At 48.4% G+C, this 20,630-nt stretch overlaps 1 protein-coding gene across 1 annotated transcript in view; it reads left to right on the forward strand.

The window, feature by feature from the left end:
* mpp7a (MAGUK p55 scaffold protein 7a) overlaps positions 1-20,630 on the forward strand; it is a gene marked incomplete at its 5' end in the record, with an annotated part of 91,404 nt that overhangs the window by 37,143 nt on the left and 33,631 nt on the right. The window contains 6 exons of the mRNA XM_079234443.1: positions 390-521; positions 13,629-13,710; positions 14,214-14,299; positions 15,204-15,278; positions 17,799-17,995; positions 18,591-18,655. Coding sequence (XP_079090569.1) covers positions 390-521; positions 13,629-13,710; positions 14,214-14,299; positions 15,204-15,278; positions 17,799-17,995; positions 18,591-18,655 — 637 coding nt within the window. The remainder of the gene's footprint in view (positions 1-389; positions 522-13,628; positions 13,711-14,213; positions 14,300-15,203; positions 15,279-17,798; positions 17,996-18,590; positions 18,656-20,630) is intronic.

Below are 20,630 nucleotides of genomic sequence, written 5' to 3' on the forward strand. Positions count from 1 at the left end.
CACTGAGAACTTCATTACTTTGAGGCTGCCGCCGAGCCGCGCAGAACATCGCTTCCTCGAGTGTTGGCCACCCTAGAAAGCATCCCCCCCCCTTCACTACCTTTAATCAGAGACGTAGGGAGGGAGAGTATGGACCTAATGACAATCAACACATGTAGCTGCAAGCTCTGGCTCTGAACGCGCTCGAATCCATCACCCAGCGCTGCAGGGAGACACCCTGATTCATAACCATCCTCCCTGCCGTCTCTGCATGTTCTCTGTCCTGAGAAACAAACCCTAGATTGAACCCTTAATAGCTTGTATTGCTTCCACTTTATTTGGCTAATTACAGGCCTTTTTTCCGGTGTGACTGATGACCCTTGGCTCTTGTTTCCCTCTCCTTCCTCCAGAGCCTCCTGTCGGTCCACGACACTATCGCCCAGAAGAGTTACGACCCAGAACTACCTCCGCTGCCGGAAGACATCGACGACGACGAGGATTCCGTGAAGATCATACGACTGGTCAAGAACAAGGAACCCCTCGTGAGTAGCGTTGCCGGTCGTCTTGAGAAATGATGCGGTCGGATTCGTACATGGCGGTTTCCAGCAGCTCCCAGAAGTTTGAAAGATGGTTTTGGGAAGCTAACGGATTGTATCCTGGGTGTAAAGGCCACGACCGTAGGCCGCAACATTCCAGGGTGTTTTGTTTGTTGTTCCCAAATGAATGCCTCCAACATAATTGCATCATCAGGTTCTTTGCTATTTGTGTTCCCCTTAATGCTGGGAAAATCCCTCAAACTAAGCTTTGTGCACTAATCCCCAACATTCTGAACACCCAGAGCAGCAATCGCACCACAAGTCAAGCCAATACCGTACATGTTTTTTCGAGGCACTTGCCTGTGGGAATCTAACCCACAACCTTGAAGTTGTAAGTGCACCAAAACAGACCACAATTACCCAGCTCCTGCCGCGGGTATTTTCAGCCAGTCTAGGCTCGGTGTCTGCGAGCAGCTTCCTTTCTTTCTATCGTGGTTCAGGCGACGCTCTGTCATTGGAACGCGCTTCTCACGTCCAGGCTCTTCAGACGGCGTCCCGACGTCAACAACCACCCGTCTTTTTTTTCGGGGGGGGCCCGAGACGGACGTCGGCATCGTCTCGGCACGCATTCTCGCTCTCGCTCCAGGGATTGGGCTCCTGAACCCAATTGACGCCGTTTCTCGTGATTATCTTTTATTGTTTTCGCCGTTGTTGTGATTCTCTGGACTGAGCTCAGCGCCCCGCCAAAGACCCCCATCTGTCCTCGCCGAAGCCCCGCCCACAACGGAGGTGCCCTGGCCCCCCCGGCCGCCTCTATTTTTTCACTTTGTGGTTTTCCGCCCCGACCACCGTCTTGGCTCCAGGCCGGCGCGCTCCCCTCACCACACCGCCCCGGGGGATGATGGGAGGGGAGAACACACCTATGCCATTTCTGGGCTCCTGTCTGCTGCATGTTCCTGTTGCTGCCGAGCGTAACAACGTGGCTTGTAGGAATTCTCCCTCCCGACACACACGTTGTCGCCGGCGCTTCCTGCTCCGGCCTCTCCCCGGGGCTGATGTCAGATCACATTCCCTGAAACCATAATGTGATTTACACCCATACCCGGTCATCTCCATCATCCAGCTGCTGTTATTCCACTACGCCACCTGATTCTTCTCTGTCTCCCTGATTTGGCTCCTGAGAACATCTGAAACGCACATTTACGACGTGCGATACCGTTACTGTTCAATATTGAAGGTGTTAATTATGTCCAGTATATTTATGTAGTAATGCAATGGCTCGGATTTAGTTCCTCGGTTAATGCTGCACACTCGTTATTGCGTGTTTCCAATGTTCTTTTAGGGGTCACCGCTAGGTCAGTTTTATAAATACATATATAATTTCGAAGAGGGTTCATTTGATGTGGCTCTCCTAAAAGCAATGTATCATCAGCATCACCGCAATATTGCAAGCAGTGGCTGCTTAGTTGTTTCGTTTTGTTCACTCCCAGCAGGCTTTGATGCATAACAGGCTACAGAATTAGATTTATAGCAGGAAATCGAGTCATGATGACTCCCAACCTGCGTTGGACAACACGTTCTACTAAAAAATGGAACAGCATCAGACGCTAAACTTTCCACTGCGTCTGATCACACAGAAAAGCAGGACCAAACTATGCAACAACATCTCGCTAGAGCCGTTTTCTCCCACATGAGTCTTAGCTGCCCTCTCGCTGCCCGTAGGACCCACAGGGCACCGCTGCTGCCCACAAGCTCCTGTGGCTATAATTTAGGGCTTGGCTGTGGTGTGGACAACAACAGTAGGTTGCATGAAAGAAAACAATGAATCTTAAAAGGCTGCTATTTTGGCAGTAAGCAATGTCAGAAGAACCGTCATGGGGGATGTTCTTTGGGCAACTTGAACCCCCCGAAGAGACTGCATGCACTGTGAGGCAAATCCTTGGGACCTTAGGGACCTCCATCATCCACACACCTTTGGGCCAAGGCTCTTCTTCACTGTCTCGTGACCTCTGAAGAATTAATGTGCCCCGAGAGAGAGAGAGGGCAAGACTTGCATCCGTCAAACGGTTCCTGTGGGAGCGGAGAACAATGCTGTAGTCAGCGCACAGTTCCTGCTATGTACCACGTGTAGCTAAAGGCCTTTTCACACCAAATTTGTGGTCCGTTTCTTAACATTTCACACCTCGGCTGCAAGAGGGAAACCTGTGGAACATTACTCTTTCAACTCCACGGCCTTAATGCTGCCATTTAGCATCACGGAGCTCTCTTTTTCTCCTAATGTAAAGAGATTTCCTGCTTTTACCTCCACTGCAAAAAAAACAAAACCAACTGAGAAATGAAAAGAGACAGCATTGTAGGCTAAAGTTGGAACTGAACTCGAGAAAGAAGCATGTGCACCAGCACCGCATCTCTCCAATTACTGTAGCGGTTATGTAAGTGACCACTTTTTGTATTCATTATTCATGTTTTTAACACGCAACATAAAAACCGTGCAGCGTAAAAGTGCTGACACGCCATTGACGAGCGTCAAATTGATGCACCATTTTTAGGAAGTGGCCCTAATAGTCCTCAACGGTACTTTGTCATCTGCGGAGGTGAGGTTGCTGACCCTCCCACTGGGTAGTGGGCACATCTAAAGGCCCTGCATCTCCCTCCGGCCCCTGTTACCACTGTCATCCTGTGCATCTTTAAAAGGGAAACCGACCCGAACGAACGGTGGGGTCGTGCGCTGAGGAATACATCCGGCGGGTTGAATATAAAAAAAAAAACTCTAATTGCGCCGGGGGTCCTCGCTCACCGCCGCACCAAATTGATTTGGATGTGCCCTTTAACTCGTAATTCCACATAATCAGCCTGCAATTCTCAAACTTGACATCATAACAACGCGGCCGTACAATATCTAATTTCCTTTCCGTCTCTCCTTACTTTGCTCTCTTTTATTTTTTCCTTACCATTTGATGTAATTTTTTCTCCGTCTGCCTTTGTCCCATCCTACACGGCTCTGCTTATTGCGGGGCTGTAGTTATCCCTCTCTCCTTGTGGCTCATCCATTAAGTTAATTGTGATTAGTTGAGTGGATTGCATCCAGTAGCTCTGATTAATTGCGATCATTTCTCAGAGCGTGACTTCATGCCACATTTCGGTGAGACTCTAAAAACTCTACAACTTCCTCTGCTTCTTCTTTCTTATTCTTATTATACTCCTGCTGCTCCCCCCCAAAACCGGCGTATTTATTATCCTGAGCGTCAGTACAATGAAACAATTGGGTTGGGAGTGCAACATCAGCTCAGCCATGTCTTTTCTTTTTATTGAAAGAATGTGTTATTTTGGATAAGGTTTCAGAACCGTTTTGCCTGTGGCTCCAGCTGAAATACTGGTGAGGTTTTACCTCCGGTGATAAAGTGTTTGAATGCAGACGGACTAATAGGAGAGAACGCTGGAAGAAACGTTGGAGGGAGATATAATGCACTGGTGTTACACAACTCAATGTCCCCCAGCCAAAAAATACAATACAATAAAAGATCCGGGAGGATCGAGAGAGGCCTAAAACATGAGACGGCCACCGTAAAAAGTGATAGTGTCATTGTAATTCAAGCTTGTAATCATCATTGTATAAATCATTGGCTAAAGAACTTGTTGATTTTTGAGCCGCAGCGTCACCCCGAAGAATTCTGGGAAAACCCCGATCCGCTCACACACACACACACACACACACACACACACACACACACACACACACACACACACACACACACACACACACACACACACACACACAAAAAGTCGTCTTTGAGCGCCCACAGGAGGGGGCACCACCGCTGACCACCGGTGTGATGTGAGCGTGTTCGGGGCTGGCGAGCTCCGCTCCTCATCTGGATGTTCTGGAAGTCCAGATGTAAACCGCAGACTTCGGAGACGGCGTGTGTTTTACACACACACACACACACACACGCCACACGACGGCTCGCTCACTGCCACTCATTCACCTCCCCACTCAGTTCATCTGAAGTTTGTCCTCCTACTAGCACGCCATCTTTTTCTTTCTCTCCAAGTCTCTCTCTTGCTTCTACTCTCCCGAGTGATTTGTTTCATCTGGTTTTGCTTTTAGTCCAATTTCGCTGGTCATTCATGTGAATACCATTTTTTTGTTTTTGTAACACATTTCATTTGAGGTGGTGGAAAGACATTATTGTTTTTAAGAGGGTAGGACTTCATTCTAACACATTTCGCCATCCTTCAAGTGAAGATGTACCCCTTCTTGTAAACACCTGTCGCTCAGGAGTATAGATAGATAGATAGATAGATAGATAGATAGATAGATAGATGCGTCTCTCTCTCTCCACATTCCTGCTCCACGTTTGTGCGAAATTGTCGACATTCTCTCCATTCCCTTTCTCTTTTTTCTCGCTCACTCCTTCCAGGTTGTTAGGCTTCATTAGCAGCCACACACAGGCTCTACCACCAGGAATGTGACGGGTCCGATGTCGGGCTCTCCTCGCTCTCTGCGTCTTTGGGTTCGCCCCATCCTGACCGGGTCTGAATGGAAAGCGTGCCGTCCCGCCTGGCACCGATCAATACGGCTGTGCCACCACGAGCCCCGGCCGCCCGTCCGGCCCAGCTGCTGGATCCCAGCTGCTGGATCCCAGCTGCTGGATCCCAGATGCTGGATCCCAGATGCTGGATCCCAGCGGATCATCTGGACTTAAAATGACGCGCCCGCGAAAATGGCACCAGGGCGGTTTCTGCTCACACAAATGCAGACGACACGTCCAACGTCGTTATTGTAAAAGCTCCAACTGCGTGATTGATGCCCGGTGGACTTTTCTTTACTTAATAAGGGAGTCGATAATTGCCACGAGACAGGAAAGCCATGCGATCGATTTTGTTTTTCCATGAACAGCAGTCGCAGGAATGAACCGCTGGCAACTCGACATGCCATGCTTTTCCCATCTGCGGCAGGCGGGCCCTCCTCTGACACAATTGGGACGGTCGGATCGCAGCCGCTCTGATCCCCGTCGTCTGGAAGCCTTCACAAACGCATTCATCCGGACGGTCCGCATGCCGTCGGCATTATTAGGTCAGAACGTACACAAACGCAGGTTTACACCGAGGATAGAGTTTTTGAGCGGCGCTGAAAACCCCAGAGGAGGCGCTCTTGATTGAGACGGATATCAAAGACAGGGATATAGATAGATGTGGGTTTTAATTTTTCCCCCCTTCCAAAAGTGACTTTTTCTACTGTCTGTTTACATCAGAACGTGGAAAGCGAGGGGAAAGTAATGACACTTGCTTGGAATTAATGGAGCAGCAAATGAGATTAGACCCGACAGCACACATGGTTGTGTTTTACGGATCGACCCATGTGCTTTAAAAGCAATACGTCTTTCACTTGATGGATTAGGCCGCAGCGTCCTGGGAGCGTTGCGAAGGAAGATGGAGCACCGATGCTCTAAAACATGAGGACAAGTGGAGAGCACTGCTGCTGTTGACTGTGTCACGGCGCGTGTGTGTGCGTGTGTGTGTGTGTGTGTGTGTGTGTGTGTGTGTGTGTGTGTGTGCGTCCTAGGTTCAACTATATTCCCTGTATTACTGTTTATGTACCGTGAGCTTAGTTTTTTCCTGTCTGTATGCGAATGTGCACATATAAGTAACGTTAATACAAGTCATATTGTATTATTCATTGAAATGCAAAATGATTTCAGGTTAATTAACTTTATATTAATCTCTTTAGGATAACTTAACTCTGTGTATCCCATAATAACAGCGTTTCCTATCGTAAAGCGTATGTTGTGACGGAGCCGACACAGACATGGCATCCTGTAAACGAAGGATCCATCCAGACTTTGCACGTGATATGCAGGATATATAAACATTTTATTATGTAGTTCTGGTCAGCTTTTGCACCAATAAATGTTTTTTCTACACGAGGCCGTAAGTGTTGGTAATATAAATCCTAGGCTGGACACTTGTTCACTGCACAGTTATCCGTTAAAAATGAACAGGCCTGCTTCAAATGTCACATTTGTTAATGCCAAAGTGACACACGTTTTAAAAAATTTCCATAATATTCTTTGACCTTTTTAGTACTTCAGGGGACTTTTCTCACAGTTACACCTTTTGGCCACAGACCCGCCTCTCCAACCTTTTAGACTAGTGAGCAGCTGCCAGCTCCAGAGCCGGTTTCAAAACCTTCAGCAGGGAGCGGAGAGACAATACGGTCTGCACCTCTTGAGAGCCAGGAGATACGTGCGGAAAGGATGTTGTCATTCAGTCTTTTATTGGGTTTCAGAATCACCGGACGCAAGTGAAATGCCTATTACAGAAAAAAGAGATAAAAGTAACGAGGTTCTTGTTTTATAGTCTGGATGGTCGTGCTGCAACTTAATTCGAGTGATTATACTCTGAATGGGACAGTAAATGTAAGTATATATAATTTAAGTTCATGTAAATAAAAAAAAACATGGAAAATTTGTTTAAAAACTTGTTGTTATTGAAATACATTTGCAAAACCAATGTATTTCATCACATTGATGCAAAAAAAGAAGAAGAAAAAAACCTGCAATATCGCCCAATTCCGACATGTTTGTTCCTCTGCACAACACACAGCTTCCAAAAGCCTCATCTGAGGCATTCCCAGATCCTAATCTCTCGAACACAACCTCGTCGTGTGCAATCACACACACATCCCGGGCGCTCCGGCTCTCCTCCGCCCGCGCGGCTGAATGCGGCCATTGTTGCCCTGCCGGGTTTCTCCTCGGCGGCCCCCGGCCTCCCGGCCCCACTTTGGAAATGAGAAGTGACATGTGAAAGTGCTGTTTTCTTTACGACGGGATAGCGACGGGGAAAACACTAAACAATCCCAGAGCCGAGATCGACCGCTCTTCTGTGACACAACTGTCTCTTTGTGCCGAGCTCTCAGACAACACACACAACACACACACAGTACATAATGACTAAATATCTGGCAGTGTCCAGCTTGTAGCAGAGAGACGGCGATTCCACTCAGTCTACGTGGTGATTCATGCGGACAGTACGGAAAGAAATACACACATCGGGCGAGATAGCCACGCAGATTCACACACCCAAAACCCACCCCACCTGTCTGAAGTCCTGACGGCGGGCCGCTAAGTGTGTTTTCATAGCAGCTGGTAATGACTTGTGCCAACATTAAGGTTTAAAGAGGCAGAGGAGGAAAAGGAAAGAGGGCCTGGAGGAAGATAAATGAAGGTAAGCCGCTCCGTCACACGGGGCCCTCGCATCACGTTACCTGGCAGCTCCTCCTGGAACCTCTCCTCCTCACCGTAATTATCATAATAATGACCCGCAATTTTCCCTTTTCTCAGTATACTTGTTAATTACGACTGGTGGGTCAGGCCCGGGGTTAAGGAAACACAAAGAAAGGGGAAACCAGAGTCTGGCTTTAGTGCGAGAGGGAGAGAAGGAAGGGGCAGTCGCTTTTATTAGTTGCAATCGCAAGTGATTTAATAAAACAGGTGGAGAGGCGAGTCCAGGGGGCAGCTCTGTTGCAAAAAAATATTTGACATGAAAACCTCGGGTACCTTTCTTTGTTCTTTTCTGCTAATTCTTTCCCGCGTCGCATTAATCTTTATAGGTGGCCATGAGGCTCGAGGGACTTTCTGACCTCGAGCGACCGCACTAATGTCATTGCAGCGCCGCGGCGTTTGGGGAAGTATGTAAGAACTCGTAAAAGATGCTGGACTCGGTGCGTGGAGCGGTCATGTGGGGGAGAGGGGGGCTCTGTGCCATCTAAGTGAGGTAAGGTGAAATGACACACTCCAACACCAGATATGATTGGAGGTAATTGTGTTTTAATGTCCAGGAGGCCCATTCCCACTTTTGTATTTCTTTTTTTTTTCCACGGGTCGACATCTGGTGCGGAGAACGCCAGCATGTGTTTCCACTACACTTGTATTTATACCTCTAAACACAGCAGTCAACACAGCAGTCGGCAGGAGTTTATTGTCGCGGTTACACTTTTGCCGTTAAGTGACATCATGTCAAAACACGTCGGGCCTCTCCGCCCGGGGCCACTCGCGTTTGTTTGCCCTTGTCGCTCTCAATTTGGGGGGAGAAATAATGTTTGTCGAATGCCCCGGCGTTCGGTTCGGCCCTCATGGGGTACGGTGTGTTTCGAGCTCTTCATAACGGGGCCGAGGGAGCCGGGTGTTTTTTTTTTTTTTAAAGGAGCGCCATGCTTTGTTTCCCCTCCCCGGCGGGTTGGGATCCACGGGGGAGGCTTCAGTTGTGGAAAAGGTCCTCGGATCCTTCTTTTTCCACCGTGGCACGCACCCCACGGGCCACACGTAGCCCCGCCCCGGACCCCGAGACGCGAGATAAGCTCGGCCAAGTCGAGGAGCCAGCCCTCTCGTCATCCGTGCAACCAGAGCGCAAGCCAGCCGGCTTCCATCATGTCATCCATCCAGTCCATCAGCCAGAGGGCCCGCTAATTGCCCCGTGAGGACTTAGCTCGCCAGAAACCCGTTGTGGCCGATCCCAGCCGAGCTAACGTGACGAGACATCCAGCTTGTCTTACCCCTCTTATCTGCATAAGTTTCATGGCACTACTGTGCGCCGACAGTTCCCTGGACAACCTTCGCCGTCACTCCATTCCCTGTAATAAACACACGCTCTCAGACAGGGGATCCAAATTTCAGCCCCTATTCTCTCTCTCTTTTCTAACAACTTTTTGTCTGCACTGTATGAGGTGTGAGGCGTTTGTCATCACGTACTTAACGCGGCTGCCATGTCAGCATGTGCATGCGGCGGGAGGGGCGATGGCTCGATACGGACGAGCGTCGCTCCAGTTCTCCTCGTCGCACAGCGGAGGCTTAAGTCGTTGCGTTTTGGCCGGGCCAACAATAACAATCGGAGGCATTTATGTGTTAGAAATGGGGGGATAGGGCCGGGAGCAGCGGCTGCATATGGAGCTGATCACGTTAGGAGCGGAGGCCTCGGATCGCCTTACTGAGGGCTAATTGACCACAGCCAGGGGGCCCACCCCAGACCACGATGACCCCCGCTCTGGTCGCTTTTGTTTCTGCCCCTTAATTTCAGGAGAGACTTGCTCTTTCGAGGCTGATCCTATACGCCCATCTAAAAGGGCAAAATGGCTGACAAAGGGAAGAGAAAATTCGCCCCCTGACAACATGATGGCCTCGATCTTTTTCCGCGCAAACAGGGCGTTTGAGCCACCCGATGGTGAAGTGGCGCCTCGTCTTTAATTGCTAACATACCGTAGCCCATTCATCAGGCTCAGCGACAACATCCAGTCTTTTGAGGGGTCTTTCTCTTGGCCTGACTTCAGGTGGAAGCTCTCGTAAGAGGGCGGACGAGGACACGCTAGCTTGCACACGAAAACACACCTTACACACGCCGCCACTCGTGCGTGTGCTTTGACAGACCCTCTGACTTCCTGCACGGTTTCCCGTGCGTGAGGAAAAGTCTGAAATGGCTTCCATGTGCCGGCAGGCGTTGAGGCGCTTGTTGTATCAGCCATCAGTGTGTGCTAATGCTCAGCTGCTACGCCAGGAAGCCCATCTTGGTGCTTGAGGGTCTTCACCTTGTTTCTTCCTGGTGTGCACCCTCACTCCCACACACACACACACACACACACACACTATGCATCTTATTTAGGTTCTAGCCTGCCTGTTTATGTATTTGTTTAACAGAGCAGGGACTCCTCATTAGTGGCCATGCTTGGCTGGATGCTGATGATAGCACCCATAGGGTATCAAGGCACAGGGGGAGGTGATGCTGAGTTCAGGTTGTTGGATCCCGCCCCCCCTCATCCCTGCTGCCTCTCAGTGCTTCCAAGGCATTCGTCAAGCCTCCAGGAGAAGAGGCTGATGAACCCCTGGAGGGTTGAGAGAATGAAGGCCGACTGTGCATTGTAATGAGGTGGAAGGGAAATGTGGCGCTCCCGACATAATCAAGGAATGGTTAAAGAAAAACGTGAATATTTGAGCCTGCTGCCATCTTCTACTTAATACCACGCCTCTGGGAATCTAAACGTCTCTGTGAGCAAATGTAATGAAAGTTGGCAGACGGGGAGGTCGGGAGAGGAGCCGATTGGTTGAGTACTGCAATGCTACAAAAGTACTCATCTTTATACTGTTATTCGGTTTTTCAGTGACTTATAATCTTGGTGCTTTCATGACAAGTAAATGTACTGATACGATGTCTGGCACTGGAAAGCTCAGCTTGATATGCAGAATCACTTGTACAGGTTAAAACACATCCTTCCACATGGAATAGAAGGGTGAAGGACTTGTTGAAGTGGATTTTGGCTTCAGTGAAATTCTCTCTCCATTACCATTATTCTTGTGTTTTCTATCTCCATCGCTGTCACTTTCTTGGTTGCTTTCAGTCTCTCTCTCTCTCTCTCATTCGTTGTTTCTATCTTGCTCCCTCATCATATCATTTTCTCCCTACTCATTCACTCTTCCTCTCAACTCCGACCCCCACTGTCCACCTCCTTGACTTGCCTCTCAGTCAGCTTGTCAGGTCCTGGCTCTCCTCTCGTCTTCCACTTATCCTCCGGTCTGGCTCGCTCGCGTTGCCACTGGAGCGCTTTGGCTTCTCTCGGCTTCTCTTATCAGACGCAGCTCATTTGGCTACCGTAGCGGGGCTGAGGTCAGGCCGGGGCTGGCCAGCCTTCGTTACTCCCTTTGCTGCTGGCTTGGCCTGCCCATGAATTCCCATCAAATCCAAGGGCAGCGGGTCAGATGAGAATCGAGTCGAATCAAGGCTTTAAAAACAAGGTTTGCTTCAAATAACTCCTTGCAGAGAATCACTGAGGTGTAAAAGGAAAATGAGAACGGGCAAATGTGTCCACTGACGCCCCGAGTTTGTTTTCTTTTTCTGCTGTGAAAACACATAAAGCACGGCGGTTTCAATGGAGACAAAATGGTCCCCTTGCTTCGCAAAGATCTGGGTTCGCGACCCCATCCGTTCGTGTTTGCATGCTAAATGTGCTGCACTATAATCACCACTGCCACTCGCAGTAAAAGTCGTAAAAAGTGGTGTTCCTAAATGGCATCGAGGTTTCAGCGTGTGATTTAAGCCATATGTGTCAAAACACGATTTATATCTACGCACCATGTGTGAGCAAGATTCCATAGATAGGTTTATTCAGACGGCCTGTTGTCTTTACAAACTCTGAGTCCAAGGCTCTCGCTCTCTCTGTCTGTCTCTCTCTCTCTGCTGTGTAGTTCGCCTTTAGACTGCCACCAGCCTCCAGGGACCCCAGGGGACACAATAAAAACATCCATCATACCACTGGCCATCAGCCAGCGCTAAAAAAAGGAGAGTCGGAAAGCAAAAGCGGAGAGAGAAAGTTAATGACCACATGTCTGAATACTCCTGCGAGATTTTCTGCAGACTCCCCATCTCACACTGTCCGTCTCTTTCCCTGTGCAGACACACACACACACACACACACACACACACACACACACACACACACCAAAGGCCTCTCCGTCTGTCTGGGGGTCATTGCATCATCACATACAGCTGCTTTAAGTCACTCTGAGAGGTTATGTGGGGTCTGACGGTGCCTTCCCCTCTCGCTGACCCGCTCCACCGATTTCTCTCCTACTGCAACCTCTCGGGTTTCTTTAATTAGCCCCATTATTCTGTTAGGACCAAAACCCCTGTCTTATCCCGCCGTCCTTCCCAATCTCCACACGGCCCTAAAAAAAGGCCTTGAGGAAACCATTATCTGGGAGGAAAACCGTTAGGTGTGAACAGGTCGTGAAAACAACCAAGATGACGTGCTAATGGCATCGGCGAAGTGGCACAAACCAGAAGCTCCTTTGGTCTTTAAGTTTCGTTTTTTTTAAATAAATATCTCCTCCTGTGCCTCCCATCGTTGGTACTATGCCAGAACTACTTTGGGCCTGACGTGAAAAAGACACAAAGCGGAGCGGCATGACACATGGCGAGCTGGCCGGTTGCAGCTTAGGACAGCTGAAATAAAGCACGGCCGGTGAGGAAGGCTTTTTTATTGTTTGTAACTGTAATAAAAACAATCTTCCGTGATGATGAGAATAGCAGCGAGGGACGGGTGGAAGGATGAGTTGCAGCCCCGGTCAGCCCATCTGTCTGGTTCTGCTCGCCGTGGGCCCGAGCGAGGATGACGACGGTTTGCACTTCGCTTTTCTGTTCCAGCCCAACTCCAGCCAGGCTGGTGCCTCAACGGTGTCCGTGCGAGGGGCTGTGACAGGTTGGCACCCATTAAGCCCATTGTTTTATTGTAAAGGGAAGAGGCTGTTGGGGTTTACTGGTAAATGCATCACCGCTGTCGTTTCGAATGAGGAAGTTGAAACCCCATCCTCTACTCCGCGTGTCTCTCTGGCTGAGCACCAAGCCCATAAAGCAGGACAGGGAACACTTGAGCAACTGTGTGCGAGTGTGTGTTTGTGTGTGTGTGTGTGTGTCGGCCGTTGATGCCTTCTGCCATCACTACTGCAGCAGCGCAGGAGGAACCCAACCTGTGACGTCATCCAATGTGATTGTTGGATCATTCTATGTGCCGTGCGTCTTCTGTCGTTGTTGCTTGTTTGTCGTTGTTTCCTTGAAGAAATGTAAATATAGTCTAAAAAGATCTTTTCAGCTTTTCTCCCCTGGACCGATATTCCATTTTACCCATGAACATGATCTCTCACGCTGTTGTGTCTCACCCCAGCATCCATTTTCAAAAGCATTGTTATGTCATAGCAGGGAGGAGGAAAGGCCATGTCAGCATATGCATATCTCTTTGTCTTCATTACAGCATTATGTGGGAGACTCTAAGATTACAGAGGAAGGTCCACATTATGTTTAATCAATAGGAAAGTGTGTCAGCTGAACTAACTGCTTACACCTATAAAACATATACCTGAAAAGAGTCCACCCCTCTGAATACGACACCATCGATTGGTCACTTAAAAGAGAAAATCTATTTTTCCCCCCTGGAAAAGTAGCAATAAGCATCCTGTATGTAGTTTACATCCTTTAATGTTCAACCAGATTGTGTGACATTGGAACTATGCAGAGTGGAAAGCCGGTGCGGTTCATCCAAGTTTCATATTATTCTCTGTGATGGCTTTGCAGGGAGCGACGATAAGGCGTGACGAGCACACGGGAGCCATCGTCGTGGCCCGCATCATGAGAGGCGGAGCAGCCGACAGGAGCGGTCAGTGAAATGCATTTTTGTGTCAACATTTGTGTGTGGATCTGCAGGTTTACATCACAGCAGGATTACACCCGGCGTGCAGCAAAGTAGGGACGTGATCAGGAATGATCCCGGCGTCTGAGTCCACCCTCCAGCCCTCAACGTGTCCTTTTCCACTTTTTTTTTTTTTCCTCCACAAAAATGCATACTGAAGGACAAGAACACTGCGGCGCTCTGCTTGCTGTCCACATGTTTTCTGTTTCGTTTTGTGTTCATTGTGTCCAGTCTGGTATTCGGCTCTGCCACAGCGAAGCCGAAGGCGCATTTCCACATGTGCGGATAATAAAGCTTTGATTCTTTCCCAATCTCAAATGCCACCACGAAGATAAACAGTAATCTGGTGTACTGTACACATCCCCGGGCTCTTTGTGAGCGCCGGACTTCTGCACAGTGGCTCACTTATATTAGGACATTAAAATAAATGTATTGTGGATATGTAAACCGTGTGCTTGTGTGTAAAACAGGGCTGATTCACGTAGGGGATGAACTGAAGGAGGTCAATGGAATTCCTGTGGACGACAAGAAACCAGAGGAGATCATTCGCATTCTGGTAAGGGGTGTGTGTGTGTGTGTGTGTGTGTGTGTGTGTGTGTGTGTGTGTGTGTGTGTGTGTGTGTGTGTGTGCGGTTACACAGTCCTCAACCAGTTATTGTGGTAAAAGAAAGAGTCATTAGGTGAAAGAATAGGTGCAGGCATTTCCACTATATATATTGAAGTCCTCTCTTTGATAGGTAGACATCTTTTTTTAATTTATTTTTAAAAAGAAGAGAATTGGGTAAAGACCTGAAAAGTAAATGTTGTACTCTATTTTAGTTTTTCCAAAATGACCAGAAACACCAGTCCACAGTTAGCGTGACAGTCCATTGTTGGTAATGTAGGAGTGTGTGTGTGTGTGTGTGTGTGTGTGTGCACGCTGTCCAAGAGTTTCGCCCCGATTTTCAGCTCCACTCCCTTGGCAAAAATAACATTCCTTGTTTGTGATGGCAAACCTCCCCTCTTAACTCACCCAGGACCACGTGCCTCCCGTCACAGCGCTGAACAACCAAACACCGGCCTTTCTCTACAAGCGCTTTCCTGGCCTTTAGAGTCCACATGCATCGAGCCTCCGGATGAGATTGATGCTTAGTAGTTTTGCTCCGCCGTGGGCCTGAACTCTGCCAGGGGCGATGTGGAGGGGGCAACTGGAGAAGAAGAGAGCCTCTTAAACTCTCAGACACAAAGGCCTCTGGCCTGATGATGGCTTTCAACACTCCTCCGTTTACCCCCCCGCCCCCCACTCTCTATTCCTGCCAAGCACAGCCATCCAATCCTAATAACCCTTCCATTGTTGAAAAATCAAACCGTGCTTTGACATGTGTGACTTTCATTGGATTAGGTGCTGGATAGACTGTGTTTCCACTCCCTCCATTTGTCCCTAAACCGGAGTATCTATCTTGTCTCTCCCAATTACTCAGGCCCAGTCGCAAGGAGCCATTACCTTCAAAGTGATCCCCAGCGTCAAGGAGGAGGAGCCAACCAAGGAGCCGAAGGTAGGGCTTCTGCTGGCGTAATCATTATGTTGATTGGGTTACACTCGTCGACTTTAAAGAACAGGGGGAGCTTCTCTCCAGCGCGAGGCCTTTCTTCACTGGCTGCAGAACATTGTTCTGGAGCCGCAGAGAGGAAGTGATGTATGAACAAGGAAAGAGGATGTTAATGTCATTAATAGACCAGGGCAGGTTATTGGAATGTGTCAATGCGCCCTATTTTTCTTTTCAAATGTTAAAGAGAAACACGGATTTAGCTGAACCCATTGGTGCACGCAACTGAAATGAAAAATGTGACATTTAAAGTATGCACTTTTTATAATTAGATTTTGTTATTGGGTTAAACACTTTTTTTTTTCAGCCATCCCAAACTTACAAAACCATATTTACTAACTCTTGTTTTAACCACTTCAATCGTCCAATTGAAGCGGATGACTTGGAAAGCAGAGACTAGAAACCAGTCAGGTTCAGGTGGGACAGCTAGTGGGTCACAGCCAGAATAGTTTGCACTGCTAGTGAGGCGAAGTGACAGAACAGGAGTTCTGAATTGGTGTGAAGGAAGTAAAAACTGCATAGTAGAGCCTGTACACCACAGGCTGCTGCCGTCCACCGAGGAGGATCTCGTCCTGCAGCTGAATAGAGCGGTTTGTATCTTAAGACGGTGGAATCGGTCGGCAATACGACACGATAAACACGGCAAGTTGAGTCAGCGAGTTTAATAAAAGCGGTTAATATCCAGACCACGTAATTGAGAGATTGTTTAGTGTAACCAGCCACCTAATAACATGGCGGCGTGTTTACATGAGCCGAGGTTTTACTATAGTATGTATTATTTTTAATTGAATACAGGCAGATATACTTTTAGTTGATGGTTTACAATGTGGCCTCCATTGTTATGTGACGTCAGCTGCCTCTTCATGAAGCCAAGGTAGATGGATTTTGATTTTACAAGGAAGAACCTCGACTCTTGAGTAGCGTTCCATTGTACTTTTCCTCGTGGGAGGTCGTCTCGACCGCGGTCTAGTTTGTTTATAGCCTGTAGTGTATTTACTTCTGGAGATTGCGTGCACGGTTAAAAAAAATTCATAAAAGCGGTATTCATTTTAGATTATTACAACAAAACGTATCATAAACACATGGACAATGACCCCCCCCCACATGGACAATGACCCCCCCCCCACATGCAAAAAAAAAACCAATGGCACCAGTCACTTTTACAAACTCTTACATTTTATTTTTAAATATTTTTTTATATATTTATTTATTTTTATCTTGTATTTTGTGTTTCATGTTTAAAATGCTGTTGCACCAGGGATAAGAGGGAAACGTAATTTCAAATTCCTGTACGTCTTGCACATGCGGTATTTTTGATAAATAAAGTTGACTTGACTTGATTGATGTGGACGAGCTGACGGTAGCTTGTAGTCATCCATTCTGAGGCTGGTTTAACTGTCACTCCTGTAACCATCATTCTCACCCACTGGGGGGTGATTGCACAATTTCTCTCACTCTCATCTATCAGTAGTGAACAGAGGCTGGATCCACTCGTGTTTTTTTTTCTTAAGCTCTGGGGTCAAAGGCAGGTTTTCTCATTCTTCACAATCCCTGCATGTGTGTGGTTGAACCCGTCTGTGGGAGGAGAGGACTCCGCCGCTGCCAAACACTCCTGTCCTTCATTAAAAGAATCGCCTGCGCTCTAACATCAGGTGGCATCAAAGTGGCTGAGCACATAGAGTACAGGCCAAATAAACCCAGCCAGGGCAGAAGCGTGGAGATGTACGAGTGCATTACGCCGTTTAGGTTCAGCAGCCAGATCGGCCGCTGTGACCCAAACAAAACAGCTCGGCCTGAAACAGAACTTTACAACATGGCACAAAGCGCTCTTTTAATCAATAGGACATAAAACAAATGTTATATTGCACATACACGCTCTCCTCCCTTCTCTCTTTCTCTTTCCACATGGACTGAGGTGTCTTAGGAGCGATAACTCATCGTGACAGAACTCAATTTGGACACGAAGACGCCGCGAGGTGCTTAAGGTCGCGGCTCGCCGCCCACAACCCAGTTGTCGGAGATTTTTCCACCGTGGCGCCCGACCTCCTTTGTGTTGATGAGTTGGGTCCACCCCCGCTGCCAAAGCAAATGAGACCAACTCCCTGAAAGAAAGAAAACAACTTTTCTTTTCCCCCCTGTTCCTTAATGTGGAAAGATTACGGATATTAGATTGTGTCAGCTGGTGGAGCAAAGCGATTCAAACCGGAGCCTCTGAACACTTGAAGCTCGGAACCACACGGAGGGACTAATTTGGCCCCGAAGTTGCTGGTTTCAACTTCTGATTGCAATGACCTTTCTGGAATAATCCCCCCCGAGCGCTGGTGAAGCACCTTCTGTGTGCGCCGCGGTGGCTTCCTTAGAGCCTTCACCCTCCTCGCGGTGGAAGGGAAAAGGTCGTTCACAGTGAAGCGTTGCTTTTTCCTGCCGTGCCCTCAATCCAGCTCTTTGTTTTCCCCGCTGTACGTCCAGGTGTTCATGAAGGCGCTCTTTGACTACGACCCCAAGGAGGACAAAGCCATCCCATGCAAGGAGGCCGGACTGGCCTTCAAGAGGGGCGCCATCCTTCAGGTCATGAGCCAGGACGACGCCACCTGGTGGCAGGCCAAACACGAAGGAGAGGCCAATCCCCGCGCCGGCCTGATCCCGTCCAAGCAGTTCCAGGAGAGGTAAGAGACGACCCCGGCTACCGTTGCCGCTTAACAAGGCTGACCCGACAGGTTTTCACCCTCCTTCTCTTTCTCTCCCTGTCTTCCTCGCTCCGCGCTGCCAAAACGATCTGGATTTCCGCACAATGTCTGGTCCCCTGGGATGAGTAATGACAGCGTATGATAGCGCTGGTACGGATCCACTTTGGATGGCAAGCGGATGGGAAAATCGCACATCAGTGTGCGTGCTCGGAGCGGCCGCACTTGATGTGCGACGCAGAGCTCGGGAGGCCGGGGCAGTTTCTTGGCAACGTCAACGAGCATCAGAGGAAAGGGGGGGGGGAAGGAGAAGAAAAAAAAGAACGAGGGAGAGAAGGAGGGATAGAACATACGCAAACATTCAGATTTCACCCTGTTTTGTCAACAGAGTGCGTTTCTCCTTCGCCTCCTCAATCCTGCTTTCCTTTCACCAGCTGACAGCGGGGGACTAGTGGATTTTGAAGTGTTTATTATTCCCCAGGCGGTCGTAAAAATTTTTTTTTTATTGTGCCTTTTTTTATGTCTCTCTTTCATCACCCTCCTCTCTCTCTTTCTCTCTCTCTCTCTCTCCTTCCAGGAGATTTTCAATGCGGCGACCTGTTGCGACTCTCCCGCTCCAGAGGACCTCTAGCCGGCGATCATGTAAGCATACACTCTCCGTGATCGGCCCAGAACCGGGACAACACACAGGTGGGCGGGTTTAGGAGGGGTAGGTGAACTGACTAGCGGTGGAAGCTAGTGGGGGTGTCACTCAGGACTCATCTCTGCATTCCGAGGCCGCCGCCGCCGCCGCTGCGCTGCTTCGCGCCTGTCATCGGAGGAAGTGTTGTGTCTGGATTTGCCTTCCTGTCTGCTCCAAGATTCTCTCTCCCAGTCTCCCGCCAGACTCTCTTTCCACTCGGTCCAACTTCTTGCCTGTCTCCACGTGTCGACGCGGGCGGATTTTTAACGCGAAGTAGAAGCAGAAAAGAGGAGGAGGAGGTTTGCCCTCTGGAAAACCTCTCGGAGCCTTTACAGCCAAAACAAGGGCTCTCGAGCTCGCATTCAAAGCTCCTAACGACGGATTAATGATAGGACGCGAGACCCACAGATGTGATATAGGCATCCGCTCTGCAGAGCACATTAACGTAGCTTTATTATTGTGAGCCGATACGGTGACCCCAACCCTGGCCCGTCGGTGCAGGAAACGTTAAGGGGGAGAAAGCATCAGCAGGAGTTCTTAGCAGAAACGTGCTATAGGAAGCCGGGGATGTAGGAGATCAGGAAATGGGGGGGGATTATAGCTAAATTGCCCTTATAAATCAAAGATAGTTGATCGCTTCATGATGAAGACAGGAGACATAAACCATGTTAGGCAAGAAAAGGACAGCAGCAGAAGCAGTTACATATAACATGCAGACCCTGGTTTTAAGTTCAAGACTAAAGCGCCAATGAGAGTTGAGAAATACTGCAGTTCCTCTAGTGTTTGAAGGCAAACAGTACGGGCTTCTGATGGGAATCAACTTCAGAATAAACAGGGCCACTGTTTTGGGGTTTGTGGTGCCACCAATGATAATTCATAATTGTCCTCTTCTGCTGTAGAGCAGTCAAATCAAAATACAGAAAAGACGCCTGACAGGAACGTTTGTTTAACAGCAATGGTTGAACATCTTCACCACCTTCACTTCAGCCTCCAAAAAGAGAAGGACGGTGGAGTAGCCAGGGACTGTATGCAAGTACTTGAGTAGAAGTAAAAAAAGCAACGGCCTACTGTGCCCCCCATGTCTTTTATGTGATGTGGATATGACTGAATGATTTCTACCCCAGATGGTCTTCCTCTGGGAAAGTTAAAGAGTGAACTTACTTACATTTAAGTCATCATCCTTAGATTAGATATCTTTCTGGATTAGATGTCCTCAGTCCCAGTTCACATCCACGCCTCTCCACCAAGACCATAAGGTTAGATTAAGTGGACGGATTAATTGGTCTCCTATCTTTCTGAAAGAGATCAGACGACTCATTCAGACTAATGAGGACATAATGCTGTGATGTTTCCTAATTGATTGTTAATTACAGGTGTGTTCACTTTCTTCCACCGTCTGTGGTGGAAACGCATCAGTGATGTCCACATGACATAAAATCAGTTTGTCCTTTTCATATCGTTCAGTGCTCTTATAAATGCACACGGCTTCTAAAAGTAACGCAGTAATATCAATTATTTGTCTGAAAAAAAAAAAAAAAAGGAAATAAGTGTTGAATTAAAACTACTCTAACAAGAACAATTCACTCCAAAAATAATTCTGAGAGCACGTAACCAAGTAACTCGTCACTTCTCACCTCTGGAAGTGGAGTGTGCTTCTTCTTTTTTTTAAAGACTGTGCAATTTCTCTCTGCCGTCCAGCTGCTGACTGCAAAACAATAACCGATTTCTGCTTTTACAACAACGTGTTAAGCCCACATTTGCATTTGCTGCGTGCGCCCCCAATGGTTCGCAGGACTTTTCCGCTGCACCTGACTGAGAGTCCCCCGTGAGACCCTCCCCGACACGCAGTCTCAAGATGACAAAGACATTAGCTGTGCTTGACGAACGCTTGCCAAGCAGCAATTTGGTTTGTATATGGGGAGCTCCGGTGCATGA

This window comes from Taurulus bubalis (genome assembly GCF_910589615.1).
Source record: "Taurulus bubalis genome assembly, chromosome: 18".
In the NCBI taxonomy this organism is placed as follows: domain Eukaryota; kingdom Metazoa; phylum Chordata; class Actinopteri; order Perciformes; family Cottidae; genus Taurulus; species Taurulus bubalis.